Source organism: Paramisgurnus dabryanus, chromosome 11 (genome assembly GCF_030506205.2).
Source record: "Paramisgurnus dabryanus chromosome 11, PD_genome_1.1, whole genome shotgun sequence".
NCBI classification, from domain to species: Eukaryota; Metazoa; Chordata; class Actinopteri; order Cypriniformes; family Cobitidae; genus Paramisgurnus; species Paramisgurnus dabryanus.
The window spans coordinates 23,636,471-23,650,461 of NC_133347.1; the positions used below are offsets into that span (position 1 = coordinate 23,636,471).

The window sequence follows — 13,991 nt, forward strand, 5'->3', positions numbered from 1 at the left end:
TTTGGCGCGTATGCAGCAGGCACATATTTTGGCATTACAGGCAATGTAATATTTTTAAGTTGAATTAACTTAAAATTTTAAGGCAACCATGAAAACATCTATTTTGTGTCATTTTGGCAGGTACTTGTGTTTAACTAAAGACCAAAGTCAGTCTGCCAAGTATTTTTAGTGCAAAATAGATTTAACAAATAGTTTGGACTTTTCACCTGAAGCTGGCCTTGCTTTATTTACCAAGACTAAAACAGACAGATCTTGATGATGTTAACTTTCAATGCACTTTTCCAAAGTATCCTTACTTTGGATGCTCCTTAAATGTAATGGCCTGAGAAATAGTGTTACAGCAATTCAAAGACAATAAGGCAGCTCTGTTCAATGCAACATTTAATAGCGATCAACCAGCTATAAAAACAATAGACTTACCAGCAACTGCACAGGACTCGTCTTCCCCAGCACTGCACCAAAAGAGATTAACACTACAGCACAGGCAAACTCAGCATTGATCAAATTCATTACTCCCAGGTGAATTTTCCCATCATGATAAAACTGAAAGAAGCCTTGCATCAGAATGGCCCACTGAATGGCAAATGTGGCAGTCAGGAAGTTAAAAACCATCCCACCGAAACCATACCGTCGAAAAAAGGCCAGCAGGCAGCCAAATCCGATGAATATCATCACCTGTATATCAGCAAAAAACGAATAATTCTTATACAACGAATTCTCCATGGGTTTTGTCTGGTTGTTCTGGAGAACTGCATTGGCGTGGTCATCATAAGTGACGAAGAAAGCATAAAGGACCACAATCACAACCTCTAATGTAAAAATGAGTGCAGGAAGTCGCACACGCAAACCGGTCGAATTTTTCTTCATTTTGATTGTTTCTAGTGCAAAGTAACCCCTCAGTTTCTTTGTCCTGTGACTGAATATATTTTATCTACTGTATCTTGATAAGCCAAATGCTGGTTATTGGCTACAATAAACATTGCATCACTCAGTCTGCTGAGGTAATAAGGAAGCAAGCTGTACTTTGTCCTTGGTAATAACTAGTCTCAGGATATGGATTGCTCAGCTGTTTTTGAACTTCAAGAAAGGATATGGCAGACCTATGGGGAAATTGCTCATATCACAAAACACTGATAGATAAAGAGAGGTGCATAATGAAAACCATTCATATGTTTATTACAGTGATCAACAGTGCTATCGGTTAGAAAGGCACAGTACAACCTCGGTAAGTTCAGATGATTGTTTTACATTAGCTTACTGATAGTGCTTATAACTTTAAAAGCTCTGCTCATTTGCAGGCTTTAAAAGCCATCAGGATTTAAGTTGAAATCTGTTAAAAGCCCAATTGCTTCATTAAGTTGCCATGAGACTACTTGGACAATTCAATCACTGTGGGTGTTTATGTTTAATTTCATTGTGCGTCCAAGGAAAACATCGATTTAAGAATGCTTTCATTGCTATTATTCACTAATGTCTATTTAAACAAACATATATTACTCAAGAGTATATTATGAAATGCTGTTTTTAGAGACAAACCAATCTAAAAAAAATCTTATGTATGGGCCACAGCTTTATCGTTGTTGACTTTAGATTAAAGAAAAGGGTTGTAAATGCCACAAGGGAACACACACATATAGTACTGATCAAATGTACACTTAATATATCATGAAAATCTGACTTTTCCATGTTTAAGTGCTATTATTGGGCCCTTTGTGTTTCTATCAACCGAAAACGTGAAAAAGATCAACCCAGTAATTTAGTTTTGGTAAACCATTCTCTGCAAGCATGTTAAAAAATAGTTAATTGAAATTTGGCTCCCCTTGTGATGTCAAAAGGGGATAATACTGCCCTTTAAGATCTGCACTATCCAACCACGACACTGCCATTTAGTGCAGAGATCAACTCATTTGCATTTTTTAAGACATGGCATATTTTTGCTCACACCTACAAAGTGGCAATGTTATAATAAATGATCTATATGGTATTTTGAGCTAGAACTTTACATACTTACACTGGGGACACCAAAGATTTATTTAACATCTTTGAAAAGTCTCGTGAAATGTCCCCTTTAATATATTATTGGACAACAGCGTCTAACAAATGCATACATGTAAATCTAAACAATATCATAAAATTGAAAATAAAAAGTATATCACAAAGAATATGTAAAATTATACTTTGAGTTAACAGTTTCTTGGCAAACATATATATTTTTTATTATGGCTAGGTAGGATTTGTCTTAAAATGCAAAATAACTGGGAGGCATAAAAGTATTTAAAAATTAAAGGGTAACACTTTACTTGAAGCGGTGTTCATAAGACTGACATGACACCTTCATAATCATGACATGGCATGTGCTATGAACATGAAGGCGATTTTTAAAAGTTTATGACAACTGTCATTAAGTGTCATTCATTCAGTTATCTCATTTAAAATGGAAAGATGACATTGGTTGAGATGTCTTTGTTATGACAACTTGACATCAACAAGACAACATAACTCACCACTTTATACCAGTGATACAAATTGAATTTGTCATTAATTTGTCATTAAATGTTAAAACTCTGTTATATAGTTTTATAACAGCATTATTAATATTTTTCTTGACCTCAACTACAGTGGTACAAATACAATTTGTCATTAAAATTTCTTTAAGTGTTAATACTCTGTCAAATAGTTTTATAACAGGGTCATGAATATTCTTCAGTTCATAATGTTTTTTTAAGTTTCCTCCATGTGTTTAACAAATAAAATTAATCATTCAATAATAATAATAATAATTGATAAAATTATATTTTTTGCATTTGGAGACAGATTCACCTAAAATTAAATGAAAACAGTACAATAGTGGGTTAAGCCATGCAGCGTTGGGTCCATATCGCTGGAAAAACATTGCATTATTTACATTAAATATTTACATTATTTTATTTTATTTACATTAAATTAATTAATTAAATGTTTTCTTTTATCAGGGTTCCCACACCTTAGTTAACTTCAAATTCAAGGACCGTTCAAGGACCATTACCCTTAAATTCAAGGACTAAATGTGGGGACACATTTCAAGTGAGAGCAAGGTTACATCGTGTTACCTTTTAAGACACATTGTTACAGTTCCCTTTCAAGGGAACTCGCGCTGCGTCACTGCTGTGACACTTTTGTTATGCCTCCAGAGGTAAGTGCGTCTGAATGTGTATTTCAAATTCAACCAATGGTGAGGCTTAACGACAAAGACAGGGTGACGCGGGAGCCAGGAAGTATATCGCTATCTGAAATATTGCCAAAGACGGCGTTTTTGGACGCAGGAAGTATGGCAAGTGAGACACAGCGTCTCGTTCCCTTCTTAGGGAACAACAGTTACATACGTAACCGAGACGTTTTAATGTGTCAAACACAACAACTATGCAAAAAAGCATTTTGGTATGAATCAACATTCGCATACAGAAGATAAAAGCATTTAAAACGAACAGTTCAGCACGTGTGCTTTAAAAGTCTAGAATTTTATGATATCATCCTACACTACACAGGGAATAATATGGATTTTTTTTTTCAGGAAAACTTCTTGCATAAAATAGATTCAAGCTCTTTCAATGACCTGTATATCTTTGTAGGTATATTTTCAAAAACTTCCCAGGGCCTTGCATATTTTTTCCACAGATTCACAAACTTTCAAGGATCTCAAGGACTCGTGGGAACCCTGTTTTATGCAAGTAAATTTCATAACCCTCTGTGTGAGGAAGAACCAGCTCCATTAGTTGTCAGTTTTTTTATGTATTGTGCACATACATGATCTTTTGACGTGTCTGTTACATTTTGTCATGGTGTTTAAAATGATTTGACATAGTATTAACACTTAATGACATTTAAATGACAGTTTAATGTAATGTTAACCCATAAAGCTATGTAGTTTCTTAAATTTGATAATTATTCTGCTATGTCATGTTTATGACAGATTTATGACAAGTTATGATGTATTGGTTTATGTCAAGTTGTCATAACAAAGACATCTCAAACAATGTCATCTTTGTGTTAAAAATGACATAATTGAACAATTGACACTTAATGACAGTTGTCATAAAATCTTTTTTATGTTCATGGCACATGTCATGTCATGATTATGAAGGTGTCATGTCAGTCTTATAAACACCGCTTCAATTAAAGTGTTACCAAGTAAAGTACTGTGAACATTCTTTGGTACAATGATGGTGTTAGGTGGTAAAGCTATATTATACTTTAATATATGTCATTGTACTGAAATTAATGTATTTTGTTTTATTCCAGTACCTCCAAACATACAATGATTGTACTATGCCCAAAATACCATTGTTATACCATGGTAAAATGTTGTTGCTTATGTTGAATGCATGAATGTAAGGTAATACTCTTTCTCTCACAAATGAAAGCACAACCGTAATAGTTGTAATAAATGACTTGGACTTTATTGCATTTTGTGCAGACAAGTCTATAAAATGGTTCTGAGAAGCCATTATTCATAGAACATAGAAGCATTTGACAAGGTAAAACAATAATTCAAGATATCTAGTTAAATATATTTCATATAACACAATTGAGACACAGTTTCTATTTATTTTTTAAAATATTAAACTTGCATGGACACACAAAATAAACAGCTAGGCTAATATAACTATAATGTGTCATATATTTACAAAAGTAACTACCAAGGTTTAACCTCTCTTGTTCCTGGAGTGATATGTCACATACGGTCATATACATACACATACAGAAACACACCATCTCTTTCCCTGTAACAATCGCACTTACAAACACCCTTTGAATCCAAGTAGTGAGAACTGAAAACATAAGACCGTCTTTGATCAAGATTAACGTCTTTGGAGCAACGACCTTCATAAGAAATGTGTCACAGCTCTCTTACGGATACATTTAAAATGCTGACTGTAAATAAATCTGTTCTTGCGCATGCGGCTGGGAAATATCGCACATTTAGAAAAAAAGCATTATTGAGTTGACACCTGGATATAGACCTTCAGTTTTTACGCCAACATGCTGGAATAGGAAGCAGGTACGCAGAATATGCCTGGATGAATGATCATAAACCTTGTCCGATCGATCTATAGTTACTCCTAAAGCTCCTTCCGCCTCACCTAACACATGAGGAAAAAGCAACCATGTTAACTTAAGATTTTCAATTGGATACCTAATTAATGTTGGCTTCAAAAAGGCCTTCCTATGTGCTAAGTCCACAGAAAGTTCAGCCGTCTCGTATTGCATTTGAAAAGACTCTCAAATAAACATAGCACCTTCAGAAACACCTGCAAATCCTTAAAAATCTATTTCAGTAAGCTGGTTCATTTTTAAGCCCTGTTAGTCGACTAGTTTGCCAGTAAACCACTGTTGCAGGATAGTTAAACAAGTCATCGTTGCATAAAAAGCAATAGGAACTACATGGATTCGAAAGTACCATTTACGTCACTTTTCCCTACTACAATGCTCAATATCATTTCACGACAAGAACAAAAATGATATACATCGCTAAACGTTACAGACAAATCAAATGTGACTGAATGCGTCAAACTTCACTTTGAATTTCACAGTGCTTATTTCTAGTTATGCTTTGGCCAATTCGAGGTGACTTTTTTAGCTTACCGTCCCTTTGATAGGGAGATAAGGAACGACATGCTACGTGTGGTTTGTGACAATTTTTCTACAGCCTTGGGAAAGGATAAGACGGATCTATTAAAATGGTATCGAAAGCCCTTAGCGTCAATGTGGATTCAATTCAAATGTTAAATTTGATGAAAAAAACGGGACGTGAGACATCATATGGCCAATATGGCCAAATCTCTGCATCGTCCCAGCATGTGTTCCTTTGCATTACTTAATGTGGAAAGTAATCGTGTAACTGAACTGCAAGCCACCCTGGCAGGTATTGGAAGCTCTGATTTATAATACTTAAACTTCTATAAACAATTCAATAGAAAGTCCCTCAAATAACTTATTATACTGTAATTGCATAGGACTCCAAAGAAGCCAAACTTGCCTTGTGTTTGTTGTAAAGACTAACTTACAGCAATGCAAATATATCCTTCAGATAAGATCATAATTTTAGCTAGAAACATAAGCAATGAAATTGGAAGAATTACGATAGGTGGCACTTTATCACACACTTCGCAATTCTTGTTTTGGCTCAAATTATTAGTTGGTTGTGAGCATAACTAGCATACTGTATAAGGAAGTATACTTTGTAAAGGATAATTGAAATTCTTATGCAAATAATGATCATCTATAGAGCACAACCTTTATACACTACCTTTCTACAAAACATAGTGTGCACAACATATGAGGTACGATGAAATATGCTGTAATTATATATCAGGACAGACTGACAGCGACTTCTTGAGACATTTTGCCAGTAAAATACCTTCTGTCACTTACTACACAAACCCTGTAAAATATGCAATTTGTTTCATTTTAAAGGAAAAAAATTATAAATAATATATATTTGCTGTATTTTTCGTTTTCAGCGTTATATTTTGGGGACAAGTATGCAACATATTTACACTTTAATGAAGGTAGCAGCAACCTCAGCATAATTTGATTTTAAAGTTTAAAACATACAGTTAGTTTCCTTTTTTAAATCTCACATTTACACAAGACGATATTGTTACTAATCTATTCAGTAATGTAATATATTTCTTTTTTCATCGTTGCAATTTTACAAAAAAATAAAAGACTTTTTTATGTTTAGATAAATGTTTTTAAATATCTTGATCTATTTCTACCACACATGAACTAAATATCCCGTGCTTGTGAATAAAACAGTCTGCATCAGTCCCTCACAGATGATGCTTACATGTAGCAAATTATTATCTTCTTTACAAATGTAGAAAATAAATGACAATCATTTTATGAAAAACATTAGACGTGATATGCTTTTAAAATATTATGTAGTTAAAATATGTCTTTGTTCACAAATTTGATATGATGAAAGAGTTCTTTGTTTTTAAAACTAGATCTGCTTACGAAGACACGTGATATCATTAAATGTTATAACTTATCTTACCCAGCGCTGTCCTTTATATATGAAAATGTAAAAATAACAATGTTTTTCTTCTTAATTTTCATATGGCACAATTCACATTTTATAATTTGGCAAGAGATGTCTATATAATTTTTGGACCACGTTTACAATCAATCAAAAACTGAAGGAATAAATAATTTTCTTTGTAAAGAAATATTTAAATATAAATATTGTTTTTATTTACATTCTCTTATGCTATACGCTATATTTATTTTACTATTTAAATAAGATTATTTGGGATTATATCTGTAGTGGATATTTAAACTGTATATGGGTTTTTAATATACAGCAGGTTCTGATTTTAACAACGCTCATTTTCCACACTATGTACACAAAAAGTATGTGGACTGAGCAAAATCATTCGTGTCTACTGATGCTTTCTCAATGTCATGGGGGTGACTTTCAGGTACATCTGGTTTCCAAAATCATTATTTGTTCAGCTTTTTTCAAATGGTTATAATTGAAATAATTTGTTACAGGCCACACAGTAAAAAAAAGATTTGTTGGTTCAACTTCAAAAAGTAGTATTTGTGCTGCCTTAAAAAAAATTGTTAATTCAATTTAAAAATATTAGTTAACTTAATTGAAATGTTATGTCAACAAATATTTTTAAAGGGGACATTTTACAAGACTTCTCTAAGATAAATCTTTGGTGTCCCCAGATTACATTTGTGAAGTTCAAGCTTAAAATACCATATAGATAATTTATAATAAGATGTTCAAATTGACACTTTGTAGGTGTGAGCTATTACGATTTTGGTGTGTCCTTTTAAATGCAAATGAGCGGATCTCTGCACTAAATGGCAGTGCTGTGGTTGGATAGTGCAGATTAAGAGGCGGAATTATCCCCTTCTGACATCACAAGGGGAGCTAAATTTCAATGAACAATTTTTTTCACATGCTTGCAGAGAATGGTTTACCAAAACTAAGTTACTGGGTTGATCTTTTTTACATTTTCGAGATTGATAGAAGTACTGGGGACCCAATTATAGCACTTAAACATGAAAAAAGCCAGATTTTCATCATATGTCGACTTTAAGTTAAATGAACTAAAAATTTTAAGGCAGCAGGGACATTAACTTTAAGTTGAACCAATAAATATTTTTTACAGTGCATGACAAAATACTGTTTTCTGTAAAATGTGTCTTATAGCTAAAAAAAAATCATCACTTCCTATTGTCCGAATTGGTCAGTATCAATTCTGTTACCATCAATCCACACTGTTACTCTAAATAATCCAAAACATAACCATCTGAAAAAATTGTTACTTTGGACACCAAATGTACCTGCAATTATATAACCCATGAACTAAATCAACATATCAGTAAAACAAAGTCATCTTCTTCTATTAAAAATTCTGTTATACCTTATACGTCAGTACAAACGCGCACACACTCCTGCACTCTTCTACTGTATAGGACTCTTAAAAGGCTTATATAGTGAAAGGACATGCAAATGTTCAAGGGCAAAGCTGATAGCGATTGATCCAAATGAATGAGTGCTCACACCTAGCTCACAATAAACCCTGGTCAGTTATGTCCTTGGTGCAGAAACCCACCTCGGACAATTACGTGGTGCACTGGAAGACTGTTTTCAATAAATAAATATTTAACTCATTCTATTTACCCTATGATGAACAATGCAGTGACAGTATAGGTCGAAGTGATTTGCTATATAAAGCCTAATAGGGCGGTCACAGTACATTTGTAATGGAATTAACTTTCATTTATGTGCATATGAATGACAGTGATCATATATTATCCTAATTAGGGATGGGAACCCAAATTTTGAGTTGTTTAAAATTTTGTGTGACCGCTCCTTACAAAATATCTATCATTTAGGAATTGGTTATTAGATCAACTCAATCTTGGACTGATCTGTGTAATATATACATTGAGGTGAGAGATAAGCCAAGATGGCAAGACAAAAACATGAGATTAAATGTAACTTAGAATGTGGAAGAAGTGACATCTGCTAAGCTGGTGTCTTTTTAGAGCTCTTAGGCTATGTAGTGCAAAGTCATCTGATATGTGCTGGGGCGTTATTGCTCATGGTGTAGGTAAAGGTGACTGGGATGCCCGTCTATGCAGTGAGGGACGAGAGGTTACGAGTATTTGGTGGATGAGCTCAGCCCCTCAGGAGTAGATGGTTATGACCTCACGTCCTCCTCCACGAACGAGGAGGACCCTGTTGAGACCATCGGTCAGGACCTCAAGAAATTCCATGTCTGTGGGTCCAAAGTTAAGAGGCACAATTTGATATCATTTATTTGGAAATCATGTATCATATGAAAAAGTTTATTTATTATAAAATCAAAATTGGGCAGAGAATGGGGAAAATACAGTAATAAGGATACAGTGTTCTTCTCCAGTGCGGTTTCTAGGTGGACCAGGCATGTTCAGCAGGACAAGTTTAGCATCTTGCGACTTCTTCACGATGACCTCATTGAGCTTCTGTGCATGGTGCATGCGTCTGACATTGATCTGATTCCTAAATGAAAAATCACATGAAGATGATTGCTGAAATGGTTTGTGAGAGTGAGATTTCTCTATGACTCCATGATATGATATGATTGATATTGACTGAATGCTCTCGGCACGTCATATATGTTCATCAAATACTTTCATTTCAAATCCGCTTAATCCCTGCCTCAGGCCAGTCAGAAATATCAATGTGATAGCAAGATAGATTTTCAGCAAATTCCTCAAAGTGCACAGAAGATGAATGTAAAATGACCGTAGATCATTTGTAAACTTGGGTTCTTTGTGAGTACCTGAGTACAACCTGAATGTGGCAGCCAGATGCATCACAACTTCCCCTAATGTTTGGTACAGTTTATTTATTTTTACCTTTTGAATTCTGACTTTCATCATTTGCAATGTATGCATTTGCAATGCAAAAAAGATTGCATGCACTTAAAGGGTTTTGCAATGAAAGAAAGTCAAATTTGTTAAATACCAATAAAATGAATAAATTTACAAGAAAACATCTCAGCACTTATGGGTTTTGCATCTGAACTCTTCATATATGCTTTTCAGATAGAAGTCTGCAGAATTTGTGCAGTAATATGTGATGATAAGTTTTAAATAAAATCCAACAGAAAAAATGTTTAATGAAATCCAATGATGTAGTGTTATCATGACCATACTCACAAGTTCTCCCATTCACTGAAGCATAAAACAGGAAAATAATGGTGAGGAAAATGCAGTGAACAGAATAAAACAGGTACACAGCATACATTTTCGTTTTCAATTGTTCCAATCGCTCTACTGTTCAAGTAGCGATTATAATTAAAAAAAGCCATAATGTTCACTACTAATTTAAATGTAGGATTTAATTTGAAATTAACTCTTTCCCCGCCAGCGTTTTTTTTTTTAAAGTCGCCATGAAACGGAAGTAGCGATTGCCTTATTTTCCCTGTGGTGATGTATATACGAATGAAACGGTTTTTGAGATGAAATAAGGCAGGGCTGGATTTGAATTTGTCCATCGAGATCTGATTGGATCGTTTGAAGTTGGGTCGTGTTGCTAATCCCTGCGATCTTCTCCCGGACACCACCACCTGCCATACTTATGACCGGAAGTGAAGAGAGATCGTTTTGAGGAGGGGAGGAGATTTGCATTTTTGATTAAAGATTATGAGCACGCACACATTTTTTTTAAATAATGAAGCTCACAGCTAAGTCATATGTTAATAATACCACAATATTAAAAAATATATATATATATATATAGTTTTTCATTTCAATTTCATTGCGACTTTAAGTTGCCAGCCAGCGCCAGCATTTTTCATGATTTTCACAAAAGTTTAATGCCTTCCAGAAAATGTTCTTCTTTAAATACGTAAACATACAATATATCAAATGAAAGAACACACCGTCTGCTTTAAAAAAAAAAAAAAAAAAAAAACGTTTCATCCTACCTTTATTATATCTCTTTTTATTATCTCTCAAATATGGGTAGGTTTCTTCAAAAACACCTAATTTTGAGCAAAAGGCTGAGATAATTACATTTTTGTGAAGGACTTTTGTGATAGAGATCAGATTTAGAGCGATCCTCAAAACATACACTGACATACAGCTGTTTGCCCAAGAGCGCTGAATCCGAGTTTTATAAGTTGTGGAAGAGCACCACATGGTGAATAATAACGGTATTAAAGATTGCCGGATATACTCTTCATTGGCAGAGAAGTGTTTTCTCTTTACTGACATGTTAACTTGTCAATGGCGGGGAAAGAGTTAAAGGCATTCCTATTTATATGGTGAATACAAACGTGACTAAAACAATTATACAATTATTTGTTAAGCATCTCATTTAATAATTTAATTTTACTGATGGTTTCCTGTTCACCTAATATTAAACAAATGAAGAGTTTGGTTCCAAAATGCGCTAAATGTCATTTTTTTATTTATTGTTACCACCGAAATCAGTATTGTATCTTGTCAGTATTAAAAAGTAAAATCTTAATTTTGCGCAAAATCCGATATCTGGCCTGTTATTCTTTCATCTTTTCTCCCTTTTTTTTCCAAAATGCGATAAACGTCAGTCCTCTTTCTCTGCAGAACACAATAAATCCGCTAAACAAATCACAGCGCACCATTCCACGCATTGTAAACAATAATGGCGGCACATTGAATACACACGGAATCCTAGTTTTCCTCAAATAGTTTGTACTTAGTGACCAACAAACAAGCAAAAACAAAATAATACTTTTGTTGGAATGGATAAACGTAAGCCACTCGGGCGACGGAAAAATGTTGCTTGTTCTCACACGACAGCATCAAGCTTCTGTCATGCTAACACATTGACCCCAGGGGATCTAATGAAAAACTTTCCATTATTTTAGTCGAAGTCAACGAAAATCGAGCAGGACCAAAACATTTTACAGCTGATTGCTGTCAAAAACGTTCAGCGACGACGTCCCAAGTATGACAGCAGCAATGACAGTGTTCTTAATATGACAAAGTAAGTGTTTTGATTAATGCCATTAATGTTTCTTTTTTTATCAGTGTATACCACTAGTCAACTAAATGAATATAACATGGCAAAGATGAATGCGCATTTATATATTGATTCAATAGATTTATAGCATTTTGAAAAAAAAACATATTTTTATTGCATTTTGCGGAAAAATAATAATGCGTTTTTATAAAAAATCTTTGAAAATCAAATTATGGATTTGAATTTTTTTGTTATTATAACCTAAAAATGCTATGTGAAAGTTTGTAACAGAAAATTGTGGTTTTCATCTTGTCACTTTCTTGATATAGAAAACACGTTTTAACAAAATTACTCAAAATGGATTTATTGCATTTTGGAACCAAACTCTTCAAATGATCTAATAATACGTTCAGTTTATTTGATCAATCAAATGCCATCGCGTTGACTTACGGTTTCATGTTAAACATGTCCTTTACAGTTTCTGGATCGACCACTGCTGGGTTATTGATCTTCTCTGTATCATCCGTCCAGGTCATCTGAAGCTCCTCTCCGGGGCTTATGGCCTCTGGGGTGGGAGAGGTTGGGGAGGTGGGGCTAGTGGGAGTGGCATTTTGTCCCTGAATGAGTTGCACCTGTCGGGGACGGGAGAGATGTACAGACTAAGAGAAAGGTAAAAGGAGGATAAAGGGATAAAAAGTTGCCAAAAGTAAGAATTTGCCATTTTTAAAGAGAGAGAGAGAGAGAGAGAGAGAGATACACTTCCAGGATGTTAACAGGAGAGAAAGATTAGTAGATAAGCGTAGGCGGCAGAAAAAGAAAGTGATAAAGTGATGCTATCTTCAAAGCTGATAGGTCCATGCTATCATTTAATCGTCAGTAAACAGAAGGAGGGCGTGATTGCTAAAATAGACCACAAGCACACGATCACACAGTTGATGGATAACGGTGTAGAGGAAGGACAAGACATGATGTTACTGTACCTCTTCCTCAGGTTTCTCTTCGCCACCTTCTGCCACTGATTCCTCAGTGATGCTCCTCTGCGCGTGCAGGTTCGATGGGTTCTTCCTCCGAATAGATCCACGAGAAACATCTGTGATGCTTTGAATCTAAGGACACAAAATCAATACTGTTATGATGAATGAAAGTATGACTGGCACCATATATCCGATTTACATGGTAATTCATTAGAGAATGGCAATAACTCATAGACGAGAAGGATGAAAAATCATTTCCCATTATGTTTTTATGCTTCATTAACCAAACAAGTATTACAAAATGGATTCTTGGGAATGAAATCTGGTTCGCTATATTGCCTAAGCTGCTCAAAGATGTTATAAAACAACTAACGGGCACCATATCAAATTAATTTTATAACAACATACAGTAGGGATCAAAGGTGTGAGACCACTAGGGTAAAGTTTTAAATATAAAAAAGAAATTACAAAAACACAACATGTTCTTAGCATAATTATAAAAATGTAATAGAAAATGCGTTGTGTTCTTGTAGCTCACTTGGGAGAGCTTTGCATCAGGAACACAAAGGTCAAGGGTTTAATCCCCAGGGATAAAATTCATAACTTGAATGCAATGTAAGACATTTTGGATAAAAGCTTTAGTCAAAGTAAATGTACATTTCAGAATGGACAGTAACAAACCAGCTTACATTTGATGTTTGCATTGTGCTTACTGTTTAAACCTCCCCAACGCCATACAATCACAGCTTAATACTTTAATTAAAAAACGGATGGATGTTGCAAAAATGTTTTCTTTGTTCCCTGTGTATCTATTTCTTTTGTTACTTGAATGGCTCAGTGGGAGTGTCAGTACCTCTCTCTCACGCTCGTTCTTGGTTAGGTGCATCTCCTTGAGGATTTTTGATCGCTGTTCCATCACCAGGGTCTTTTCGTAAGTGTAGGCTGAGATATCACTGTCATGCTTAAAACAAAAAACAAAACAAAAAACATTGATTTCTGAGCATGTCTATGCATGTGTG

At 34.6% G+C, this 13,991-nt stretch overlaps 1 protein-coding gene across 2 annotated transcripts in view; it reads right to left on the reverse strand.

Annotated features, from left to right (window-relative positions):
* The window catches only part of slc12a5b (solute carrier family 12 member 5b), a 67,171-nt gene that overhangs the window by 1,883 nt on the left and 51,297 nt on the right, over positions 1 to 13,991 (reverse strand). Inside the window, exons 21-26 of one of the 2 annotated variants that reach the window (XM_073816254.1) lie at positions 13,826 to 13,933; positions 12,979 to 13,104; positions 12,449 to 12,630; positions 10,210 to 10,224; positions 9,414 to 9,547; positions 421 to 749 (exon numbers count right to left, since the gene is read on the reverse strand). In XM_073816254.1, the coding sequence (XP_073672355.1) occupies positions 421 to 749; positions 9,414 to 9,547; positions 10,210 to 10,224; positions 12,449 to 12,630; positions 12,979 to 13,104; positions 13,826 to 13,933 (894 nt within the window). Of the gene's footprint in view, positions 1 to 420; positions 750 to 4,411; positions 9,285 to 9,413; positions 9,548 to 10,209; positions 10,225 to 12,448; positions 12,631 to 12,978; positions 13,105 to 13,825; positions 13,934 to 13,991 lie in introns of those variants that run through there. The other variant, XM_065247494.2, reaches the window with a different exon arrangement.